Source organism: Sturnus vulgaris, chromosome 3, assembly GCF_052056855.1.
Source record: "Sturnus vulgaris isolate bStuVul1 chromosome 3, bStuVul1.hap1, whole genome shotgun sequence".
Classification (NCBI taxonomy): Eukaryota; Metazoa; Chordata; class Aves; order Passeriformes; family Sturnidae; genus Sturnus; species Sturnus vulgaris.
In genome coordinates, this window is record NC_142245.1 from 86,731,703 (window position 1) to 86,758,016 (window position 26,314).

General features: G+C 38.5%; 1 protein-coding gene across 2 annotated transcripts in view; it reads left to right on the forward strand.

The window, feature by feature from the left end:
* Nucleotides 1-1,718: 1,718 nt before the first annotated feature.
* Nucleotides 1,719-26,314, forward strand: part of LMBRD1 (LMBR1 domain containing 1) — a 66,775-nt gene continuing 42,179 nt past the window's right edge. Inside the window, exons 1-6 of one of the 2 annotated variants that reach the window (XM_014870249.2) lie at nt 1,719-1,838; nt 2,307-2,483; nt 10,488-10,548; nt 17,199-17,296; nt 18,288-18,355; nt 22,792-22,880. In XM_014870249.2, coding sequence (XP_014725735.2) covers nt 1,782-1,838; nt 2,307-2,483; nt 10,488-10,548; nt 17,199-17,296; nt 18,288-18,355; nt 22,792-22,880 — 550 coding nt within the window. In that variant the 5' untranslated portion in view covers nt 1,719-1,781. The remainder of the gene's footprint in view (nt 1,839-2,306; nt 2,484-10,487; nt 10,549-17,198; nt 17,297-18,287; nt 18,356-22,791; nt 22,881-26,314) is intronic. The other variant, XM_014870250.2, reaches the window with a different exon arrangement.

Here is a 26,314-nt window from a genome sequence, read left to right on the forward strand (position 1 = left end):
ACACTGACACAGCAAATTGAAGCCCAGCAAAATTATCAGCCACTTTGTAACAAAGCTATTCCACCACGCACACTATCAAGTACGTTTTCCTGAGAGAACTCGTCCACCTAGCACAAACCTCAGATTCCCTGGATAAAGCTCACAAGCACCACCATACACTATTGTCCCATATAAATGGTTCCTCGTACAAATTAAATCTTAGCAGGGGCAAGACCCTGGGATAAGGCTCTTACAGCCCCTTCATCAACAGATCTCTCAAGGCTGTGAGTCCACAAGAAGTCCTTCCATTTACCTGATTTCACACTTGGTTCACGAACACTGTTAATACCATGAGCTCCCATCATCCTCACTGGCCTCATAGCACCTGGAATTTCATCCCTCCCAGGCTGAGGTCCCCCTGCTCAAATCAGTCTCTTCTCACAAGGCTACAAACAAAAGAGTGAATTTCAATCTCCTCTTACTTGGCACGAGTACGTTTGTTCTCACAGCAAATGGAAACATAGAAAACGTATCTATTGTTCCAGGACATGAATGTGGCCACCGCTGTCTGCTTAGGTCAAGGCTGAGGAACCAGCAAGGCTCACAGATATTTCCACCCCTGAGCTGCCTGTGCCCCCAGCAGACTCCCGGCACAGCAGCCCCGGCTCCGGACAGAGCCCCAGGCTGTCCCGGGCACTCCTGCAGGCAGACCCCTTTGCACCCAACCTACGGCCTTTAGCTGAGACAGAGAAGCTTCAGATTAGGTATTGGGGAAAATTTCACTGTCAGGCATTGGAGTAGGTTGCCCAGGAGGTGGTGGAGGTGCAACAGGAGGTGTCCGAGTCTGGTGCACGGTGATGCGGTTTAGAGGTTTAGGGTTCACAGTGGCAAGTGCCGGGTGAATGGTAGGACTGGACGATTTTAAAAGGTCTCTTCTAACCTTCATGGTTCCATGATTGCATCCATGCAGCACTTAGAGCAAAGTAGAGACTAAGACATGCAGCAGCACCTTGCAGATGAGGGTCTCCCACTCCCCGTGGCACCAAATCCACACTCTCAGGAACACGAGCTCCGCAAGGCACCTCCTGACCACACACCCCTCCCGGCCCACGGCTGTCCTCACACCGGGCACGGCGTCCCGAAGCGAGGCTTCCCACCGGCCCGCGATCCTGCCAGAGATTTGGCACCATTGCGGTTGAGCCGAACCCGGGGCAGAGGCTCCGCGGTGCGGGGCTCCCGCACGCCCTCCCCGCACAGCCCTGCGGGAGCGGCCCCGACCGCCGGCACCGCCGGCACCGCCGGCACCGCCCGCACACCTGCCCGGCGCCTCCGGGCGCTGCAGACCACGCGGGGAGATGGTTTAGGGACTTTTACAGCAAGTAGCAACAACAAAAGGATTTAAAGTACTTGATACTCTTAGCGCATCTTTGACCCTTTCCTCAAACCCCCTTCCTCCCCTCCCGCTGTCCCTCAGTCAGGAGTCCCCGCGGACCGAGCGCTGCTGTGTCTCAGTCTCCCGGTCCCGGGAAGGAAGGACAGGCCAACACTTCTCGGGAGCCGAGAGGTGAGGACAGCTCTTCTTCACCCCGATTCCCCCTTCCTGCGCCCCGCCGGCTGCGCTCCGCCACGGGCCGGGCGGGCCGGGCCGGGGACTCCCGGCTGCCGTCACTCGTGCCCCCGGAGCGGCGCGGGCGGCGGCAGTGACGTCACGCGGCGTGGGGCGGTTGCCGTGGAGACGCGAGCCCGCCCCGCTTTAAGCGCCGCCTCGGCGGGGCGGCCGCGGTCCCGTGACGGAAGTGAAGATGGCGGCGGCGTCGGACCTGCTGACGGGATGGTGCCTCTTCGGCCTGGCGCTGCTGGTGAGAAGCGGCTCTCCGGCCCTGCGGCGGCCCCCTCAAACATCCCTTCTCCTCCCCTTCCATGGGCCGGCTGCTACTCCCTCTCCGGCCGCTCGCTGTTCCGGTGCTGGGTATCCCGCCCGGTCTCCTCGCCCGTGCCCCTGAGCCTGCCCCGGCCGCGAGCGCTGCCCTGCGGCTCCCGCGGGTGCCTCGGCGGTGCCGCAGAGCCGAGCCCGCAGCTGGGAACGGGGGCTGCCTTGCCCTCCTGCCCGGCGAGCCGCGCTGTTTGTGTGTGTTCCGTGTGTGAGCGCTCGTGTTGCTCAAACTGCTGTTAAGGAAGAGTGACTTTTGTGTGGTCAGTATAACGCTGGTGCTGAGTGTTCAGGTGAAAGGTGTGTTGAGGCTATGCCAGTAGAGGGTCTAACATCAGTACCTGCTTGCTGACATTGTTATTATGCAACTTATAAGTATTTTCCCTGTGTATTTCAGGTCATTCTGATTTTCTGCTGGGTTTATGTTCGCAAGTATCAGAGTCGGCGGGAAAGTGAAGTGATTTCTACCATAACAGCAATTTTTGCGTTGGCTGTTGCTCTTATCACATCAGCACTCCTGCCAGTGGACATATTTTTGGTCTCATACATGAAAAATCAAAATGGTACATTTAAGGTATGGACTTTCAGAAATGTTAATTGCCTCTTCAAAGCAAGCACTTACGTTTCAAAAGGGTGCCCTTCGGTTGTCAAAGTGTTTGAAACCAGTGCTAATACCTGTTCGACTTTTCTCAAAGTTATGCACTAGTAGTGTGCAAAAAACACTCATGTCTGTATTTGAACTGGATTTCAGTATTGACTCCTCGTCTTTCTCAGATATTCTAATTTCCAAATGCTTGTTCCTTCTGTTATGTGTAAAAGTGAATGTACTGTCCTGAAGATACAACAAATTGTTTAAGTGTTGCTTTTTAGTGTATCATGATGGAGCGTTGTAGAATAAAATTTGTTATACTTTTGTTAAAAAATAGACTGTGTTGACCCTTTGTAATTTAGCATTATTTTAATTGTCTTTTTTGTCAGCAAAAAAAAATGGTACTGGAACATGTAAAGATTTATCAAGTTTTACTGTGCTAATCTACCTATAATTTAAAGCCTTTATTAGTAAGCATTTTGAAAGCTACAGAAACCTTTAGTGGAAGAGAATGCAATAGTATCTCTTCTTGGCTGATAAAACTTTAACTGCATTTATAAACTGTAGGGGGTTGGTATGCGAAATGAGTTCCTAATAAGATGCTGTCATCTGCTCTAAGTATTTCTGTAAGAGATCTTTCCAATACTTCAAATATTACTTTAATTTTCAGGAAGAGTTCTTGAAGGCATTGGCCTGATGTCTTTGTGAGGACATTGTGAGTTACAAGAGACTGAACAGGAGCACGTAGCTAACTTGAATAACGGCTTACTTGGGTTTGGAGCCTGGCTGGGTCTATAGTAAAAGTTATGATCCTGAAACAAGTGATAGAGCAGGAGAAAGGTAAATGCCTGCATACCAGACTGTGTTCCCTTCCAGTCCTACTTCCAAAGGAAGATACTGGTCTTGTCAGATCTGTATAATGCTTCAAAGCTAGCTTGCAGCTAATACAGTGCTTTTTGGCTGGTGCATGTTATGAGAAGCCTTCAGAATTGAGATGTTATGTGTTTTTTGTCATCTTTATTGCTCAGGGTTAATACAGAATAAATTAAGCTGTCATTCAATGTTATTCTGAAAAGTTTGTGTTTTCAGACCTTACTTGTTTGGAATTAAAGTCATTATAGAAGATGGAAGAGATTTTCATGTGTCAGGGTTCTAGCAATTCAATGAAAATAATAATCTTAATATCTAGAGAAATAACCATGATGCAACTAGGTCCAGTTCAAAAATGCACATCTAGTGGGGACTAAGCAGAATTCCCTGTTGCAAAGGGCACATTTTAGCTAATGTATACTTTACCTGATTAGAAACAAATCCGTGAGAACAGGGTCATCAAAGGTGGTCATGCAGCCACTAGAAATTTTTAATTAAGGAAATACAATTACTAGAAGGAAAACTACTTATAATACTGTTTTTCATGGGCTAGAATTCCTTGTTAATGGACATATGCTGTGATATGGTGAGGTGGGTAGATTCTATTGAAAGCTTGCTCTCAGTACAATTTTTTTATGTCTGTGGTAAAGCCTTTTTGTAAAGTACCTTTTTGCCTTTGTGCTTTGGAGGCTTCTTCGTCCTGCTAGTTCCTAATATCTGTAGATATTTCTCATGGTTTGTTGAAATACAATTGCTCCATACTGCCTTGAAGAAGCATTCTTATTTATCTTTTAAGTCTCAGCTGAATTGGGTTTCTAGCTTTGTGGAATAACATGAGTTCTATTGACATTAATGCATTTGATCCAAACACAGGTGTAGAAATTAAGGTATAGAAATATTAATGTGGTCTTCTAAGTTGAGTGAATCTGAAATCAGTCAGAACCTACAAACCTATATGTAGACACAGCTTCATTGATTTGGTATTTTCAGTTTAGAGGTAATGTTGAGGTAGGAGATTGACAACATCTTAAAATGAGGCACATGGTGTCTTTCACAGGACTGGGAGTGGTGATCCTGATGGTCCCTTCCAACTCAGCATTGTCTATGACTCTGTGGTCTTTGTGAATTGTTAAAGCTTTTAAACTGTCCTTGATAACATGTGCTTCTTTCCTGCTATTGCTTCAAAGTAGGATAGACTGAATTGTGTTTAGAATATTTCCTGAAGGTTTTCTGGCCTTTCTCTGGACCATTCTTTCAATTCCAACACTTTTAAGACCTTATAACTGATGCTGGGGTTTGAAGTACTATGACTCTGGCAAAAAGAACAGCTCTTCATTGCTTTGGATGGGCAGAGTGAGTTGAGTCTTTAATCTTCTCAGTGACTTTTTGAGGGAGATTCAGGTAGCAGATGTGGATAATATTCTCTGTAGATAAATTAGTAGTTCATCAAAAAGCTTTCGAACTGGATGATTTTAGAGCTGATGCCAAAATAGTAGTGGCATTTATCCAGATTCTAAGTAAGAAATTTTTCTTCTGTATGTATGCTTTTTCTCTACCTCCCAGCTGTAATTCCTGGTATCAATGTTGAGAGTTATGACTAACAAGGGTACTCATCTTGAAAGTGGTACTATATGTGGACTTTCAGTTCATTTTTAATGTATCTGACCCTACTGTCAACTTGTAGATATAGCTGAGGGTTTACAAGATGAATAAGCTTGTAGCAAACTTGGGGAAAATCACTTTATACTAACAGTAGGGGTTAAATTCAAGGCTTTGATGGTTCAAGTTGTCTTTGTGAATTGTGTGTATTCTGTGACGAGGGAAGGTGGATGTTCTAGCTACAAGGATTGGCTGAACTGTAATACCCAAGCAGAGTATCTTTCTCTGAAGGCTATGAATATTATGCTGCTTTCTGGAGGAATTCACTTTAAAGTGTTGTGTAGCCCTTTTCTGTCATGTGTTCTGAAGTGCCTCCCTTGACAAGGGCTGTGTGCTATGCCTTGGTCAGCCTTGTTAACTTGAGGTTTTGTTCATTTTGACAGGACTATTAAGATACTTATTATACATGTTTCAATTACTGAACATTATTGTTTATGGTAAAAAAGTGGCTTGTAGCATTTAGCACATAGTGGTGTATCTCATCATATTTTGCAACTTATCAAGTATTACCTTAGAGGGAACTGAGTAGGTTTGGTATTGGTAAGTTTTGCACATTAGTTACACAGTAGAATTCACTGCAACACACCTTTTCTGGAGGGTGGGATTACTTTGATTCATAGTATACTGTTAAGTAGGAAAGGAGGCTTTTGGCTTAATACTAATGAAAACTTGAGTATTACCTTGTAAGTGAAGTCCTGATAATGATCAACAGCACCACTTCAGCTCAAAGATTTTGGCTGTGAGCACTGTCAGTGCTTTAGTTTCTTTCAAAAGACTTCAATTACATCCAGTTGCATCTGATCTGTTTGATCTGAAAACTTGTTTGAATTACAACAAGCACATAGGAACAGAAAACCTCACCATAGCTTAAAAACATAATATTGCTGCTGGAACCCAAGATCCCTGGGTCTGACCTACAAGTCTCATAAATATTTAAAGCATAGCTGATGCTGTCTTGCAGCAGGAAGACTGCTTGAAACAAGGATGCTCACTCACATCATTGAACTGTCTTTTTTTCTTACTGTTCTAGCAGAAGGCAGAGAAGGTGATGAAACCTTTCCTTTCTGAAATGTATGAATTCTTGCTACTATATGAAGTTAAAAGCCACTGGCATTTCTTTCCATCTGATTAAGGCTGAATGTGTCACAAGCCTTGGGTATCAAAAGCCATCGTCTTAATGATGCAAAGAGTAGCATCTGCTTAATGGGAGATACTTTTTGCAGACCATTTAAGGTTTTTCACATCTTAGGAGGGTGAGAGGGGAACAACTCATTATGTTGATGCTCAGCGTATAAAACCACTAGAAAAGTCCAGGGGTTTTATTTTGGTGTTAACTGCAAGGTTATTATTGACTGAGATCATGCCTCCTTCCCGACTAAGAATTACTACTTATGAAGCAATAGTACTTGGCCAAAACATGGTTGCTAGGCAGGTGGGGCTGAGATGTGCATTTTCCTGGATGCTACTTTCCATCTGGCAGTCAGAATCCTAGCACTGTCCCATTTTGGAGGTAACAGGCTGAAAGATATGAGATCTGGATATGAAATTTTTTTCGTATCTAACCATGCCATGACTTGGTCTCCAGTCTTTCATACTGCATCTTCCTTTTGTTGCCTAAGGTTTGGGAGAGGCTAATCAGAAGAATGAGTGCTTCATCGTGCTTCATCTGTATTTAATGAAACATCACGGATACTGAAACCTTTAATATTGTATGACTTTAAGCTCTGTTAAGGGACATTTACAGGGAATGGGAGCTAGCTTCCCTGGGTACTCATGAAAGTCTTGCAAGGTCCAGCAGTGACAGTAGAAATGTCAAATTTAATGGGGACAAAAGATTAAAATTCATGGCTGTTCCCTCACCAAAAAGGGTGGAAAGTCAGATTAACTTGCAATGGTTTCATTTGGGGAAGTTATCTGTACAGTTTGAATAGTACTGCTCTGTTGAAGTATGTTAACATGAGTCACTAAATGGACAGAAATGTTGGGAGAAGAAAGACTCCGCTTAATGATTAATGTGGGAGAAAGTGTTCTTCATAACTAATTTTCCATTAATATTATAAAATTAATAATCTAAGGGAGCTTTGCTTTGGATTTAGAATTTAGATAAACCTAAAGTGTTTTAAGCTGCTTTTTTTTATCTTTACTTACATTGCAACATTTTACTAACATATGTCCTTTTTACTCTGGTTTTTAACATGACTTATGTTATGAAATACTTAAGCGTAAGAGTTTAGATATGGGTCATCATGCTCATTGCACATATCCTTGCAGTTTGTGGTTTCTCTTGTTTCTCAGTACAATGCATTGGTACAGGTGTTTTAAAGGTGATATATGCTCACTAAACGGCATGGAACAAAATGAAGTACAGCACAACAGTGCAGAATGCCTGAAATTCTGCAGGTCCTAACAGAATTTGTGGTCCCATTTTGACACCTTAAACTGCTTGAAGGCAGTGCGAATTTTCACCTCCTTAATCTATTGTGCTTCTAAACCATTTGCTGTAAGCTTGGGTTGTAATGGATGGAAAAGTCTAGATCTGGGGACTGTTCAAATAAGTTCTCAACTGAGTCCTGGATGTGCTAGTTGAGTAAATTCTATACCTAGCAACTTAGTATTCACCAGAGATGCTTAGACTGTCAGAGCTCTGATAAGGTAGCAGTGCGTGCTTTTGACAAGACAATGCTGTTGTCACTAGCCTTTGAAACAGCTCAGATGAACTGGTTACTGCCTTTGAGTTGATGGTGTGTGCATGTGGATAATTTGCCAGGTAGAATTAAGTGTTTTTCTTTTTAATTTGTTTAAATGTGGGGCTTCGGCAATGACTGGAAGCTGACATTATGATATACCATTAAATTGGCCTGCATTACCTATTCTTCTTGTGCAGAGTAATGCAAAGTTTTTATGCTGAGGCAGACGTAAGTAATGGTGAAATGCACACTTGTGCAATTTTGAGTTTGTTTAGTGTAATATAGCAGCTCCCTATTTAATATGGTGTAGTGTATGTTTCCTAGCATGCTACTCTGGTCCTGTATGCAACTTAATCTAAAAACAAAATGAAAAGCAATTACAATATTTAAATTTCTACATCTGTTTTGTGTTAAAAGTGTTTTTCTGTAGCTGAAGGAGAAGCGGTTCTTGGGCAGCTAAGCCATGTTGTAGTTCCATTACTAGCTACCTCTTCTGTACAGTGGCTATGCCTCTTAAACTTTGAGTCTCCCTGTTGCTTTTCTTGTTGGTTTTTGTGCATTTTAAATGTCTCCATTGCTCGTAGGAGAAACCATTTTTTCCAATAGCTACTTGGAATCAAGTGATGCAAACAGTCCAATTCAGCCTTGGTTTTCCCTTAGGTTTGATTAAAGTAAGCATTTTCTTAATATTTAACATGAGGCAATTTAAGTGGTGTGTGTGTTCTCTACTTATTGTAATAAATTCTTTTGTGGTGTATTTTAATACAAATGCCTAGAAATTTCTTAATTAAAATGCTGTTGGGTGTGAGCCTGGCAGTCTTCAAAGACTGAGCTTATTGTGTACCTGACACATACTTCAGATGTTGCTTCTGCTCTTTCTGCTAAAATATTTTTCATCCTTTCTTTTTGCTGATTAGATGTCAAAATAGATGTATATTTTTCTACTGAAATTCCAGCTGGGTGATGATCTAATTTAGTTCATACAGTGAATTTTAAAAGCTTAATGTAAACTGACCTCCTGGAAGTCTTAACACAGTAAGAAAAAGGAAGGTGGTGCTGATTTTTCTGAGATAGTAGAAAAACTCTTCATGGTATGTCATCAAGCCCATATTCCAGAAGCCCATATTATGCAATTCTGAGAGAACTAATAAACTAAAAGCCAAAGTGTCTTGAAGTTGTAATGGGAGCAGTTTTTAAGTAGTGTGCTCAATTGCATTTTTACATCTCCCTGTTAGTGTGTGCATCTTTACAACTAAAAGGGATTGATCTTACCGGTTTGAAGAAAGCCTGCATACAGAAGTGAAAAAGAACTTTGACAGTACTGCATTTTTTATTTTTTTTTTACCCAATTCAATTATGTTGGTGTGTTGTCTAGCTTTTAAAGAATTCTGCTTCTGGATAACTACGTTCTTGATCTTGACCACATATAGGTTGGATCCTACAGAATTAAGACAATTCTGAAATTGCTGTAATGGCATCATTGAATAAGCTGTACTGGCAGCCTTGGGTCATTGTATTCAATCCCTGAGTTTGTCTGCCAGCCATTATGTCATAAAATATTCATATTCCTTAAACCAATAGCTCCTCTCTTGGAGGAAAGGGAGTGGACACAAAAACTTGACTTCAGCCATCTGGCTGATTGCAGTTTCCAACACAGTTAAGAGTTGTATTTTCACTTTAACTGCTTCCATTTTCTGGACCATTCACCAGGACTGAATAGTGCAGTTACTTTTGCTCTTGTTCAACTAAGGGATAAAAGTGCTTTTGGAATTTGACTTGTAAAATTAGATATTGCCAAGTTGAATATTCATGTAATTCAAGTCTTGGTCAAACAAAAAGTGAAGTCTTGTACTTCTGATAAAGGAGATGATAGCTTAAACAGATTAATAACTAATAAAAGTAAAAGTTAATGAATTATGTATAACTGAGCAGAATAAAAAGTTTTCTTATTCTTATGACTACTTACTGTTGCATCTGTATATGCGAATTTTAAACAAAGCTGTTTTGTGATGGAAATATTGTGTACATTGTGTACTTTGTTGAACTGCATGGCCCATGGTACAAGAAAGCTGTTAAAACAAGGCCACAAAAACGTTCAGAGATCTGGAACACATCTTGTGTGAAGACAGTCTGAAAGAGTTGGGGTTGTTCAGCATGGAGAAGAGAAGGTTCTGGGGAGATGTTTTTGCAGCCTTTCAATATAGAGAGGGCTTATAAGAAAGATGTAGAAACCATTTTGACCAGGGCCTGTAGACACAAAAGAAAATGTAACATCTTTAGACTGAGAGTGTAGATTTAGCTATAAATGATGGTTCTCTGGAACAGGGTTCCCAGAGGAGTCATGGATGCCCATCACCTGAAGCATTCCAAGGTCAGGTTGAATGGGGCTTTGAGCAACCTAATCTCATGACAGGTGTTCCTGCCCATGGCAGGAGGCATGTGGACTAGGTGATCTTTGAAGGTCCCTTTCAACCCAGACTAGTCTATGATTATCTTCAGACATTGTTATAAAGTTCTGTGGGAATTGGCAGAACAGAAGTGGGAGCTGCCAAAATTAGTTTATGTTCCTTGGGGTCTAAAACCTTCCTTTTGTGGAATGGTCCTACACTTAATCCTGTTTGCCTGGTGATTTTCACTGTTGCTAGCACTCCAGCATGGAATTCTTTAGAAGAAGCATTTTTATCTTGCCCCCTCTGTGTCCTTTAATGGTTGATTCTCATGTAGTCTTCTTCTATTACATTTGATAATAAATGCTTCTATCCTTTATTGCTAGGTCTGGGCTGATTCTAACGTTTCAAGGCAAATTGAAGACACTGTACTTTATGGATATTACAGTAAGTATTGTAGCTTTTTTTCTTTTTCAAGTAATATGACCTTTAAGTGAAGTCATGAAGTTTTCAGAGGTCATACCGGGCTATCCCATTTTGGTTAAACAGGAGTCTTATACTTGGTACCCTTCAGAGAATATTTTTTTATCTTTAAGAGCCCCCTAAAAATGTAAATATACTGAAGCCAGTTCATGAAAAGGCTAATGGTTTGTGTTATATAATCTGTGGTTCACGTGTTTCCTCTGTGTGTTTAGTGGTCCCTTGAGGGAAACACATGGTTTTGCTGTAACTTTTATGGCACTTAACATATGCAGCAGTGTGAAACTTGTCTACCATGTATAAAGTTCATGCAACCATGAGTGCAGCACTTTTAAGTGATCAGATTCAGCAGCTACCCTGTTCCAAGTAATGGTTACTGTGGAGGAGCATAAAAGAGTTGATTCAAAAGTGGTAATCCTAAATAGAACTGAAGTTTTAAAAAGTGACTGAAATAAAATAACTGTTTGCCAAACCTCTGCATAGTCTTATATCAGTTTTTTAGTGGTTCTCATGAAATTTATGAGAAGTTTTATGACTGATAGGTCTATGTAGTGGGCATGGAAGTGTGCTCTGCACAGTTTGAGTGAATTCAGTGTTTTGGTTAATGGCAAACTCAGAGGTGGTTGCCTGCTTTTGGTCACATTTCCAAAGACTTGGAGTTTTTTCTCTTAGAGTATTGTGGTTCTTTTGAATATAATTTTTAGATCAGGAAGTGATTTCAAATACGGAATTTATTTTGTTAAATTACATATTAATTATTGACTGCCAGTGATAGTGACAAAGTAGAATAGGCTTCACTCAGCATAAAAATGAATAGTTAAAAGTAGTAAGAAGACTTCTCTGTTTTCAAAAAGGAACTTCCAACACAGAGCTTATTCACTTTATAATAGTGGAATTAATTTGTACTTGCGTTCTGTTCTTTGTAGTTGGCCAAAGTCTTGTTCAACAGACTGAATATTTCACAACTCAAAAGGTGGGACAATCTTCAGGCTCTTCCATGGAGGAACTTTAAACACTTTTTGCTATAGATTTGTGAGACTAATTGATTAAAGAATTTCTGAAAGGTGTTTTGGGCTAGCTGAATGTTTTGGTAAATCTTGAACTAATTTTTAGAAGAAGATTTAAATTGAAATTGGGAAAGCTGCTTTTGTTTTTGGCCTTTCTGGACAGGTCTGCTTGAAATACTGTAGGACAAATGTCTTGTTTCATAGCATATCCTGCAGATGGTGGTAGAGATTTAAACATGGTTTTAAAATATCTTTTCTCTTAATTTGAGTAAGTACACTTTCTCATAGCTAGTTTTATAACTAGAGATACATTGGAGTGAGCAATAATAGTAACTTATTTTTCAGAAGTCTCCAAAAATCGTACATAAAAACACAATGCTTCTCCTACCTCATCTAGCCCCCTGCTGCTGTTGCCCAGCATAGTGACATAACAGCTGATAAAATTAAGCAACTCTTCCATTGTAATACTATTCCACTTTTTTTCTATCTTCCTAGGAAAGTATTTGGTCCTGGCTTTTTATTTTGTAACAGACAAGATGAGTAGAAGTGAGGTACCCTGTTGTACTTAAGAACATGAATACCACTATTTTCTTGTGTCTCCTGGAAATGGAGAGATAACTATATAGATCCTGCATGACTCCCATAGTTGTATTGACAATTTATGGTATTAATAATTGGTGCATTTAAGTCGTTGTCCTTTGATCCAAGCCACTTGTAATTGTAGCAAGAATGTTGAGTCTATGATTTAACTGATATTTTAGAATATTTATCATTATTTTGTTACTTACATTGCTTTTTACTGATAAAGCTGTAACTAAATAGAGAAGCTTTTTTTGTTTTTTTTGCCTAGTTGTTAGCCCCCATGAAAAATGTTCTGTTTCTCATACCCACCTGGTTTCTTGGCTAGACTGATACAAAAGTAGAAGGAATTTGTATTGGTAGAATGATAAATAAGGTACCTCTCAAAGTGAAGCTTGAAATAACTGTATCTTGAAGTGGGATTTCAGCAGCCTAAAAGCTTTTCTTAGGAAACCAGTCTAATAATTGCTTTGAAGCCATAGTGGCTTAGTGTGTTAGTATTTCTAAACCCAACTGTAATAGAACATGCATCACAGTACCTGGGTGATTGAACAATGATCAATGGTTGGCAAATGCTCTAAAAAAGTGTATCAGTTTGTTTGGAAGGAAACTCTCTTCAGAAAGTGTTATAATTGAAAAGGTTCAAACAATTAACAGTAAGCTGGAGGTGTGTTCTGTAGTTCTTTGTCTAGTAAGTAAATACTACCTGTTGGAGTCACCTTGATGTTAAGCATCCTTTGATGAACTTTTGTGAATGGTGAAAGGATATTATAGGTAGATTCTAATCTTGTAAGGTAGACCAAGATTTTGACTTGTATGGGAGTTACTTAGATGACTCTCAGCTACAGTATTGCAAGGACTGTCTGATAAATTTCATGGGATCTCTTCACATGTGCTTTGAAATCCATGCTAAACTTTAGATTTTCCATTTCCTTTTTAAGTCAGTAGTAGTATGGTGATTCCTAGGGGGAACTTTTTGAGTAGGTGTTATTACTTGGATGATGTTTACATGGAGTTTTGTCTGCTTAATGCAGATGTTTGGTAAGTCATCGACATTGAGTCATTGACACAAGAATTTGGGCTTCTAGGAATTAAGTGCAAGTCAAATATGATTTCATGTTTTTGTAGGAGAAAAGCCACTCTAAGTACTATGAGAGATTGGTAGCTGTACTTGACAAATACTGTGAAGTTACATCTACAGAAACGCTCTCCTAATTTGTGTAATTTTTCTGGGAGCAATGTGCTAGAACATAAATTGAAAATATGTCAGCATTGAAACTTACTGTGGTGAATTGCTTCAAACAAGTCTCTGACTTGAATTTCCCTACTGTTTTGTATTCTGTAACTTCCACTTAGGAATACAAAAGATTTCTTCCAGCCATGAGGAAAACTTATTTTAAAACATGTTTCATGGTTTATAAGAAAGACTGATCATAAGTTTCTAGAACTAGTTAGTGTCTTAGCAGAAAAAGTGGGAGAGTATATAACAAATCGTTGTTTAAAGCAGCTTAGTAATTTTGATGTTATGTAATGCACTAATATGATACCATCTGGAAAGGCAAGCTTTGTGTGATGTAAAACGTCCAATGATAGAATATTCTTGAGCACCCTAGAGTGTCTTAAAAGGATTTGAGGGAATATTGATCTTTGATAGTCAGCTTGAAACCTTACTAGTTGTTCTAGAAGGAAAAAGAAACCCCAACAAGTCAAAACATATATAGTAGTCTTCAAGTAATAACATGTTATTACTTGAAGACTACAAGGTATAACTTTCTCATGCTTAGTGTCTTTGTATTGATATGGTGCAAATCAGCAGGAGTAACTTGAGATAAGAGTTGTCCCTAAGGAACAGCTTTACAACAGACAAACTTTACAAAGGAGTTCTTGCTGAAGATTCCCTAGGCTGTGGCAGGAAACACTTTTGTACTGGCCATATAGTGAAGCATGCTTCCAATGGTAGTACTTCAAGCTTCGAATCCAACTCAGAAAAATGTTTTGAAACAAATGTTAAACCTCTGAACCAGAACCAAGAGCAGGCCCTGAAAGCTGAGACAATATGTTGTGCCACAATGTCACAGGGGAGTTAAGAGAAAGTATCTTTGTTGATTGACTATTTGCTACTGCAAGACCTTTGCTTTTGAAGTTTAGCTTTTCAGGGAATAAACAGCTCTTTTATTGGTTAGGACAGCAGGCAATTAGAGGTTTGCCCTCAGGTAAGTAGGATGTATGGGCTGATGAAATATGCTGCATTTCCTTTTTCATGATATCTGAAAATTGCATTTCAAAAGGATCATTTTCCTGTGTTTTGATAGGCACTTGGGCAAATCTGTGAAAGTTACATAGAACCATTGGAAAGGACCACTCAAGATCCTTGAGTCCAACTTCTGTCCCTGTGCAGAACGCCCAGTTAATGACACCATGTAAATGTAAAGAATCACACCTGAGAGAATTGTCCTGAGAATACTTCTTGAACTCTGTAAAGGCTTGATGCTGTGATCACTTCCCTAGGGAGCTTATTCCAGTGCCCAACCACCCTCTGAGTGAAGAACCTTTTTTTTTTTTTCATATTCAACCTAAACCTCCCCTGGCACGGCTTCAGGCCATTCCCTTGGATCCTGTCACTGGTCACCAGAGTAAAGAGATCAGTACCTACCCTTCCACTTCCCCTCATGAGGATGTTGAAAACCACAATGAGTTCTCCCTTCAGTCTCCTCCAGGCTGAACAGACTGAGTGACTTCAGCCATTCCTCATCTGCCTTCTGTAGTAAAATAGAAAGCACAATCTTTTGCTTCAACTATGTGAGTTACAAATTTCATTTTCAATTCCTAGTAAAAAATGCTCACCGGCAGCTTAAAACCAGTGGTTATGTAAACAAAAAGATCTGCCTTGGGAAAAGCAAATCCAAAGCTGCCCTTTTTCTGTGCTAGTCCTGTAAGATTACTACCGAGTAATTTTTCAAGTTTTTCAATAGAGCAAATTGCAGAGCTTTTGCAATTTTAAATGAATATTGAAGTTTATACTACTGTATGTTTCAAACATTGTGTGCAATACTTGAAGATCTGTTTAATGTCTAATTCTCTAGCAGTTTAGTGGCAGCAGATGACATTTTTAAAGGCTGGATCTTGCTGGTTTTTTCTAACCTGAATGATTCTTTGTAAATAAAGTAATATGGGTAACTTTACCCGTGCAGTTCAGTCTTTTTAATCAATGTGCTTGTTTTCTTTATCACCGTGGAAGAAACACGGATCACAGTCTCATTATGTAATGAGCAAAGGGCATACCTCATGAGTAAGGTGTGCTGAATTCTGTGTAATACAACTTGGAAGTGAGGATTTTCTGTGGTGATCCCTATGGGCTGATTATTCTGATCTTGGACTAATGTGTGTAACTTACCTAATTTACTGGCCCATCGTGGTGTAGATTTAGGACTAGTCTAAAAAAACAGATTATAGACTAGATGTACTTGATTTCTGAAAGTATTCACAATATTGAAGTAGTATGACTACTGCTCTAGAGTGTCTAGGAAGGTTTCTTTTTAGAGTTTGAGGTTTCAAGGTGTTTTACAGCCTTGAATGTTTTGCTCTTGGCTAATGTGAGGGTCATGTACTGAGAACTTGTTTCTCTTCTTGCATTGCCATACTAACTCAGCACACTAAACAGTAGATATCTTTAACACTTAGAATTCATTCTTTTAAAAAATGTTTCAATTTGGATATAATTAGTGATTCACATTTAGATTCTAGGTGTTGATACTTTATTTACCTTCTATACCAACTTCAGGAAAAAATGCTGAGGTAGATTTCTTTGGAGCACGTGGGCACTATGAGCAGTGCAGTAGCCAAGATAAGAGGTCGCAAACTTTATTTGGGAATGAATGTATTTGTGGAAAGGTGTTAATTATATATATGTAATGTGTATATGGAAGAGTATTAGTCATGCAAAATGGGGCAAAGATGAAAAATAGCCAAAGATCACAGGACTTATGTGGTCCTGAGTACTTTTACTTATTCCTTCAAAGGTGCAATTTTGTGCTGGCACAAGCAGTCTTAGTTGTGTAGCACTTCTGACATTTTGAAGGCTTAGTAAACTCTTCAAGTGTAGTTTGTTTGTTTTTTTTTTGTGGGGTGCAAATACTGTAGCATACTGCTTCACAGTTTTTAGTTTCCTAATGGACTTCTGTAATGTTCATAGTATAAGATAATATGGAGTATTAAAAGATTTTTCTAATTAATCATATTCTAAAGCATGTTCAGTTTATAATAAATACAGAAAGCTGAAGATTTAAGCTTGAAATTCTCTATCTGAAATTTGTCTTTTCATACCACTGCCTGATCAGTCCAGTTGATTTTGACCAGCTGTCTTAATGTATTCACAACTTGATGGTATTTGTAAAGATGTGTTAAACCTTTTGCTTTCTTATGATCACTTGTATATCAAAGTGACATGACAATATGACTGTTTTGGTTTAGTGGCTACTCAGTTAAATATCTGTTGCAATCTGCAGTTAGTACTTTTTCTAAAAAGGGAGTATGAAGTGATAATACTATATTACTACAGCTTGTTTTGTGAATTGAGGTCAGTAACAATCATGTCTTTGATCCATGATGTATTTATGTTGATAGTAGAATCTGATACTGAGTCCAGGGATCAAAATAGCTTTAAATTAGTTTCATTTGATATATGTTTTTTTGAACAACCTGTTATTGGGTGGCTTAGCTTGCTTTTATTCACTATGCTTTAAGCTAGTATTCTATATCACTTGCTTACAGTTGATTACTTTACTATTTTTGTTATTGCTGACTTGAAGATGGATCTGGAATCCTTAGCCTGAAAGGGTTCACTTTAAAGTCCTTTGGAGTTTACAAAACAGTAATAGTTTGTGTGCTGGCTAATGAATTTTACTAACTTTTCAGTGTTTGAAAGTAAGAGCTAGAATGAGAGGAAATGAATGTTTTGGTCTTTCCTTTTAATTACTTCGTAGTAAATTAAGTGCCAATGTAACTGCCTCTTCATTTAATTCTTCCTCCTAGCGCTGTACTCCATCATTCTGTTCTGTGTCTTTCTGTGGATTCCCTTTGTCTATTTCTATTATGAGGAGAAGGAAGATGATGATGGCAACACGTGCTCAGTAAGTTTACTCTATCAAATGCACTAAGCACTGAAAAGGCAAATGAAAATAGCCAAAATATGAAAGCAAGAATTATTTTTAAACTTAGAAATGGTATTAACATTGTAATATATAAGTATATTACTATATTTCCATAGAAATCCTAGAGCAGATTTCAGTAGGTCATAGTCTGACATTGTCTAGTCTAAGCACTGTGGTCTCACATTAAATGCAACTTTAGCGAGATAAGTAATTATTGTCTGTATTTTCATTAATCTTTTAAACTTTCAAGAAATTCTTCTGAGCAAGATTTCTTACCACAGGAAGTTAAAACTTATGTGAGACTTTCCATAGAATAAAAACCATATGTAGTGACAGCTTTTTAAGTAGAGAAGAGGAAGATGGTTCTATTCTGAAATAGGTACTGAAATTTAATGTCTTTCTATTGTAGTGTTTGCATTTTTTCTTGAAGTAGGCAGTAGTAATTTACCTGAAGCTAACATGTTTACTTCTGTAATGCATTGATTTGAGACCTCCCAGGGAAACAGTAACTGCATGCCAGTAAGGTGGTACATTTCAAATGAAAATACTTTTCTGAAGTATCTTGTAATGAATTAATCATGACTGTTATCCCTTCTGTTTAGTTGTGACCTTAACATAAGAAGACTTTTAATAATAGCCTAATAATAATAATAGACTTTTAATAATATAAAGTATTAGTAGTAAGTATTTTCTTTGAGTGTATTTGCACTGAGTATATGCAGGCTTCCAGCCACAGCTGCTCAAATGCATAGCTTATGATGGAAGCAAAATTCCATGTCATTGTTCACAGCTCTCAGGCTATGAGACTCTTCAAGAATGCATGCTTATGACTTATATATAAAACTATTCATGCTTTTTATGGAGGCTTTTTGTAGAATACATGTTACGCTAAGTATACTTTTTCATAGTTTGCACAAATCCCTTTACATTCATTTTATGTCAATGTATTAACTTTCTCTTGAATATTCAGCAGGTTAAAACTGCACTCAAATACACTCTGGGATTCATCACGATTTGTGCAGTTCTTCTGTTAATTGGGTAAGTATTTGTATTGAGCACTGTTCTATGCAAGACTTATTTATCAGAGTTCTGTTCTGTGATTCTAAGAGGTAAATTATGATGCACTCAATCTGTATAATCAACATTATCTTAATCACTAATAAGACTTAAGTATCCTCAGAATTATGTACCTGAAAAGCACAGTTTAACTGGAAGATTAAAATGGTTTTCTTAATTGTGGAGGTACTTGTGCTTCCAAGCTGATGTAGTGTGAATCCATATCAAGGACATTGTGGCTTTGACACAAATACATTAATGCTTCAATGTATAACAGAGTAAAAAAATTTGTCCTCATCCATGTTCATCAAATGGTTTTTTGCCTTTCTCAAACGCTCTTTCTGAAATGAACATTGCAAAATAGCTTTTTGGGGTAATGATTAGATGTTATGGGCTTATACTTTCCTAAATGGAAATGCTGTCTGAAGAATGTAAATGTAGTGTGGGGTTATACTTGACTTAATTGTGCCTTGTATGATATAGTTTTTGCTGGCGTTTGTTTAAAAGGCAAATGTTACTGAAGTGAGTGACCTGTTTGCAGCAAGTACTGTTCCTCTCAAACTCCAAGTAGTAGCAGAAAATTGATTTCGGATCACTATTCAGTATGACATGCACACCAGTTCTGAATCTTTATAATGTCTGCTGCATCATAAGCCTTTTAGCATTTTGACTGCAGCAATAAAGTTGGTAAAAACTGCAAAATGTATGCTAAGATGATCCATATCAAAGTACTGGAGCGTGAAGTAAAAACTACAGTGAAATTAATGCTTCTAGTTGTACTAGAATATTCTTTTAGTTTTGAAAAAAGTTAAAGGTACATTTCTATCAAGTATCTTGTCCTTCTAAGTGCAAGTAAGATATTTGCTCTTATAAGAGATGGTAGGAGTTTATTACCTTAATCATTGTCTAGAAATATTCCTAAAATTTCTGGCAAAAGCTGTTTCTGACAGTTAGCTCATGTCATAGGTATAGATAGATGTATTGTATAACACATCCACTTTAGAAATCTTTGTAGTGTCTCTAGTAGGTGTCAGCTGAATTCTCAGTAGCTGTAAGCATGTCCATTTCTCCCTCGCAGTAAGATAGAAAAAAGTAATTCTTGTATTTCCTCTTTAAGTGAGAATGCAAGACTTCCTTCAAGGGGAAAAGGCTCTGTTTTAGAGGCAACTGAGGTGACTGTGCTGAAGAAAAATGTGAACTCTATTTCTAGTATAGTTATATATAGATTAAGTAGCATATGTCTCAGAGTTTATGTAAATGCTTTTTCTGATGAAGTTATGTGTCTTAGGTGCTTTCATAGCAAGGGCAGGGAGTGGTTACAGAAGTCCAGTATGACAGGAAAGAGATCAACATGTTGGAGCTGAAGTTTCTATATGAGTGGTTTGACAGAATGTGGTAGTGAAGACTAGTTTTGCAGTAGCGGAAGATACTCTGATCCTATAACCACCAGAGAGAAATGTTAAAATAGACTGGAATTTTATGTACTGGATTTGACTCTAGGTGTCTAGGCTTAATGGACTAGAGTGCTCCTGCACACAGGTTATGGGAGTGGGAGGGGTTGGAATATTTCCTGTTAAGTGCCTAACAAATAGTCTGTCTTCCTGTGCTTACATGGCTAGTGTTTCATAGCCAGACAGCCTCTGTTCTGATTGATTTAGGAAGCAATCTGTATGATGAAAACAGGTCAATAAATAGTTTTAAAGGTCTACATAAGGTTTTTGCCTCTTCCCTGGTCAGCTGTCCTCAAATGAATTATGAAAGCTATATTAAGCTTAAAGTTTGAGTGTCTTATTCCTACCAGGATGCTACCCTTGCTCAACTAGAGATTGTTGTGTTTTGTGCCACATAGCCTTAGAAGTTTTTCTGACTTGATAACACAGCCCAGTGAGGAGGATGTTATTGTCCAAATTGTTATCAGGAGTAGTGTTTGTACTTCTTACTTTACTTCTCTGTTACAAAACAGTTGTCTGGCAAAAATGTGCATGTCTATAACACTTAAATCCTCTGCACACAAATAACTTGATGCAGACTACCATTAAAAGCAAAGTATAGGGCAAATTTATAGGGATGCTCAGAAGTAGTTTTTACTTGTCATACCTTTCCCTTCCAATAAGCTATATACTTTGCTTGTATTTTCTCCAAATTTATTGTGCTTGTCAAGGGGCTTGAGATACTGAAATCTATATTAAGGCACCCTTAAGCAGTCTAGTATGGAAAAAAAGGTTGTTTTTGAGGTTAATGAATGTTTGATTCCAAAATGCATGCTTCCCTGGCTGTCAGTGTTTAGAATTAAACTGGTTACCTTAAATTTTCTGGAACTATTAGCGCTTAAAAAGCTATGAATATATCTAATTATCCTATAAATAGTTATGCAAATTATGTCACAGCAGAACTCACTTAAGGAAATGAGTCTAAATCTGGTGTGCTGGAAAATAATTTCCTAAGTATGACAGCTAATGACACTGTGATTTAAGGTTCAAACTTTACCCATATACATTTGTGCATTAGCCTTGCCAAGAGTGAATAGTTTTAAACTGCTTGTCTTGCATTTACTTCCCTTGTTCTGCAGCCTAGATATTGATCTAGATTTGAATCATAATTTACCCAGGATGTGTTTTGAACAGCATAGCAATTTGCTTCTATTCTGAAAATTACCACAGTTAATAATTTGATTTGTATCCAGAACTCCAAGTATCAGACATCATAGCTGAGCTGTTTTGTTTGCTTACATTACCTAAATTTATAACTCGTGTGTTCCTTTCTGGGGCCTTTTGTGCGTGGAACTTGAGCAGAATCAAATGTCTATCTTCATCAGTCAAGGTTTATCTGAGTAGTAATTTACGAGTATAATGAATTCAGTAGCTCCTACTCTGATTAGTGTCCTTTGACATGCTGGTTGTAGGTAGTCTCAGAAAAAAACCCCAAAAACCAAAATCACAAAAAAACAACCAAAACTGAAAAAAACTCATGTTGTTCTCAGGAGGAAAAAAAGCAAACAAGTTATGAATAACTTCAAATGTTCTTCCATCTTGTTTGTTCCCTGCATATGGTCCACAAATAGCAAATCCATTGTTGTGCTAAAATAAAAAGGACATCAGCTCAGTTATGTTCTCAAATTCTCCTTTATTAACCATTTTTAGCAAATAAACCTGCAGTTATTTCTTTCTATTATTTATAAGTAGAAATATTGCCAACTTGGTTTTAATACCTGCATCTTCATTTTGTCTGGATGCTGTTTTACTGAAAGAATTGCTGCTGGAGGCAGATATAAGAACTAAATCCTAAGTCAACAAGCATGTGTGAACTCTAAGCAAATTCGAGCCCTCAATCTGCCTCTTTCACAGTCAAGAAGCTTTTTTTAGAAATGAAAACCTTGACTTTCAAAATTTCAACTTGTATTTTTGGCAGAGTATCAGTTTGGTTTTGATGTGATGATTATATATGCACACAGTTGGTTTAGCCCTAACCTTAAGTTTGAGACTGGTCTTGGAATATACATATTTGTTTAGGACGTCAGGCAGGGGTCTAATTATGTAGTCTCTGTCATACAAGTCCAAATGATACCTGTGAACATGTTTTATGGACTTTGGTTTGAGTTCTTTCATTCTTTGCCTAAAGTGTTTGCCTTCAAATCTGTCTTCCTTGTAACTTGTAGACATTCTATTTCATATCTCAAAGCTACAGTTTCAGTAGTTTTTTGGTATGGAGGTACTGTTTTTTCAGGTATTACAAACTCAGCTGTTTTGTCTGTAGAGATGCTGTAGAGTTTTAGTCTTCTTAGTTGACTTTAGGTGGTGAGCCTGACAACAGAAAGCTTTCAGCTAGGCAACTGTTTTACCTGACATTTTTCTCTGAGCATTCTTCAGTAGTCTCTTGGAAGAACAAAAAAACTTAATGAACTTCTCTGCAGCTCAGTTCTCTCTAACTACAGAGCAAAGAAGGGAATGGAGCAGATGTGTTTAGTTGCAATGATGGAAGATGAGCATGTCACTGTTTTAATGCTTGTTTGAGAAATCATTAATTATTGTATTTTGACTTTCAGGAGTGTACATTTATAAGGCAATTTGTCTCAATCAATGCTTAAAGTTTATTTGCGCCTCTGCATATGTATCAAATCAGGACAATAAATCATATTAATATGTCTTTTAATGATACTTGAGTGTAGGGTCCTTACCTCTTTTAGGACTGGTAAATAGAAAATCACTTGTTCATTGACCTCAGACCTGACTGTACACATACACACGTGTACTCTGTTGATCTAAATGCAGCATTTGAGGAGAGTGTGAATAACGTGAAATACTGCCTTTTCTAGAATGAATGGATTTCTATTGTCTTAATTTGGAAGTAGAATTCTTCTTGTGTTTCACTAATCAGGGTAAGAAAGATTTTTTAATTTTTTTTTCTTCCCTGTATTACAGTGCTTTTGTTCCTTTGGATATTCCCAACAAGAAGAATTCCACAGAGTGGGAGAAAGTGAAGCTCCTGTTTGAAGAATTTGGAAGTAGTCGTAAGTTTGAGATTTGTTCTGAGCTTTGCATGAGTTGCTACTCTACTAACCTCTGCCACTTGTTCATTGACTGAACAAGATAATTAACTTCCTTGGTGGCAGTTTTCTAACTTTTTTCTGACTGCTTAAATACAGTAAGTCTTTACAATAGCACTGTTCTTCCTGTACAGAGAACAAAAAAAATTAGAGCTATTTTGAAAGTAGATGCTGCCAGCATCTCCTCTCTGTACTTTAAATACGAGTTGCCATTTGACAGCAAGGACTCCAGTGTTGTCTGCTAATGCTTATGGTGGGGAGAGTCTTCACTTAACTCTTAAATGCTACTTGGATGCTGAAGTTCACTGACTTTCAGGGTATGGTGAGTGTGTATCATGTATCATGACAGTCTTCAGTCATTTACTTAATAAAATGCAGTACTGCTGTTCACTGTACAAAAGATGAATGATTACATCTGTTTAGACAGGAAAGTCCTGTGGGTGTTGCAGCTTTTTCTCTTTGCTGTTATAGTACTGACCTCTTCTAAAATTGTTGTTTGAATTTGTTACACTTTACACTAGGGCTGTAAAGAGCTGTTGACAAGGCCAAACTCCATGGAATAGTATTTAACACTTAGGTAATGTAGTTCATGTGCTTAGCCAGGATACGTTTTCAGGGTAAAGGTGTGAAGGAAGTGTTTTATAGGTGAGCTAAGACAGACTTGATGTCATTTTTCAAATGTGTTAAAGTGTAACTAAAAATTGTCTAACAAACATTCATCTCCATGCATAAGTACTCCATTATTTTGTGCTTCATTCTTGATATGCATCAGAGTATTGGCTTCTGTGTGAATGCTTTAGGATATAATCATTCAAGTCATATTCTGCATTATTGTAGGAATTTTGTTCTGACTAAAAGTTCCCTGCAATGACATAGACCAAACACTGACATATCTAGCTAATCCCTTCAGGGCCCATCAATTTCGTATGTACAGTTTGCCTAAGTATTCTCTAACCTGATCCTCTTCCATCAAGGGTACATATTCGTCCTAGCTTTTTTCACTGACCTCCCTGGCTTGGATTTCCTGAAGTCTGGTCTTGTTAGTATAAAACTGAGGCAAAGGAGGCATTCAGTACCTCAGGCTTGTCATGCAAAAGTCCTGTCTTGCCAGGTCCCCTGCTCCACTCAGCAACAGGCTCCTATTTTGCCTCTTCCTCCTCTTGCCACTTAAATACTCAAAGCCCTGCTTGTTTGCTTTGACGTCCTTGCAGAGCCTTAATCATAATATGCTCTGTGCTGTAATCTGTGCTTGTAAGCATAGGAGATAGAGGACAAATCCATGGATTATTGAATATTTTGGCTGGCTGCTTGTTGGTGTTTCTCTCGCTTTGCAAGATTATAACAGCACAGGAAAAACTGCTTCTTAAACTGTTTATGTAGGTTGTGATAATGGTTGAGCTGAGATGTAAGCTAATTTTTCCAGGTGACCTTGATAGGTCTGCAACAAAGTATTTGGCTCTGTCTTTGCTATGAAACACAGTATAGCCAGTGTTTATTTCTGGGAAAGTAAAATGATTAAGATGCTGGGTTGGGATGGGAAAGTCTGATTTTATTTTCTAGCAGCATTCTTTTGTGACTTGTAATTTCATAGGATAATTCAGATTGAAGAGACCACATCTATTCAAATCTGCACCAAGAAGGAAGCTGTAAGATCAGACCAGGTTGCTCAGGGCTTTATCACCTAGCTCTTCAAACCCCCCTGAGTTTGGAGACTGAAGTCATTGTAGAAAAATCTCTCCTCTTACCTCTTGTGGATATACTTCTATTGCCCATTGTCTCACACTTGACAGCTAGGTGCCACTGAAGATCCTGGCCTCCACCTCTTTGCTAAGCAGGCAGGCTGTATTGAGTGTCTCCAAACCTGTCTCTGTTCCAGGCCAAACAAGGCTGACTCCCTCAGCTTCTCTGTGCAGCATGTGCTCCAACTTCTAACCAACATAGTTCTTCCCTCAACTTGCTCAGCTTTATCAGTCTTAACTTGTTAGCAGGGACCTCAGAACTGGTTGCACTATATGGTCCCTTCCTTTAATAGGTGGGCATGCTGCTGGGATGCTATGGGATTTCTATGCTGCCAGGGCATGCTGCTGGCTTATCTTTGGATTGCTGTCTCCCAAGACCCCCACACAGTGGGGTCCTTGTATTTTCATAGAGCTACTCCACAAACAGCAACTCTCTGCAAAAGATTCTTTTGTGTTCTGAGTGCTGGAGAAGTAAGGATGAAATGCTTGCCCATTTTCTTTAATTGTACCTGTTTTCCTGTTTTTATATTAGTTTACCCTTTTCCTTTGCCTGTCTGTAGTGGTCTAAGAAGTACAACGATCTTGAGACACTGAACAAACATCCAATCATCTCTTGGTAGTTGGCTGTGGGGTTATGAAAGGAATGCAAGCTCATTCACTGAGGCAAAGCCTGATAATATACTTCTGGTATACAATTACCAATTTTTCAGCCAGTTAGTTTCTTAATGTTCCATTGAGCACAATTCAGACTCTTAAAGTGGATATTAAATGTTGATTTCAAATACTTGTATGGGAGGATCATCCAATACAATGTGTAAGTAAGTACCTTGTGTGATATGTTACAAATAGAGGTCACTCGTGGGCTTTTTTTTCCCTAAACTTCAGGAACAACTCAAATTTGGTAGATAGTGAAGGAAAAATAGCGTTAGGTTTATTTCTGTGGGTTTGGGGGCTTTATATTTGGCTTTTTTAATAAGTTTTCAACATAACTGTAGTATTTGAAACATAGGAACATATAGATTTTAGCTCTGGGGAAGTTGTTTGATATTTAACAAAAATAGTAAAGGAGAGATTTGAGCAGTGAAGTTGGATTTGGTTATGCTATTCTGTTGGTTTTTGGTGGTTTTGGAAGAAGGTCTGTAGGATTGGTCAGAAGAGGGGTGCAGCTTCTCATATCCGAATGTTAGGATTTCTCAGTTTGCAACTGTTTAGTGCTGTATTCAGTAAATATGAATGGAAACAGGCTAGTATATCTGTGTGAGTAGAGAGGAGGACATGGGGAAGAACAGTAAACTCTGGCTATGACTGAGCACAAACTTGAGCAATTGTTTGCTGGAGGTTAATTTCTGCAATTTACTATTTTATTTACAGCAGTTTCAATGTTATTAAGTAACCAAAACCACTTGTGATGTCTTGTGTGGTGAGGTTAGGAACAGACCTGTTCTGAAGAATTATGCAGGAGGTTTTAGGGAGTTAAATGCCTTTTTGTTTTGTCACTCTTGTTTTCTACTATCTCCTTTAATTACTAGAGTTATAAGGCCACAGTAACTCTATAGTTCCCTGAATTTTTTCCCATTTGTTGGTCTGTATATACATTGTGTGAAGAAGAGGATTTTTTTGGTAGGTTGAAGGATCCATGCTTGTCTGAGTCCGGATAAT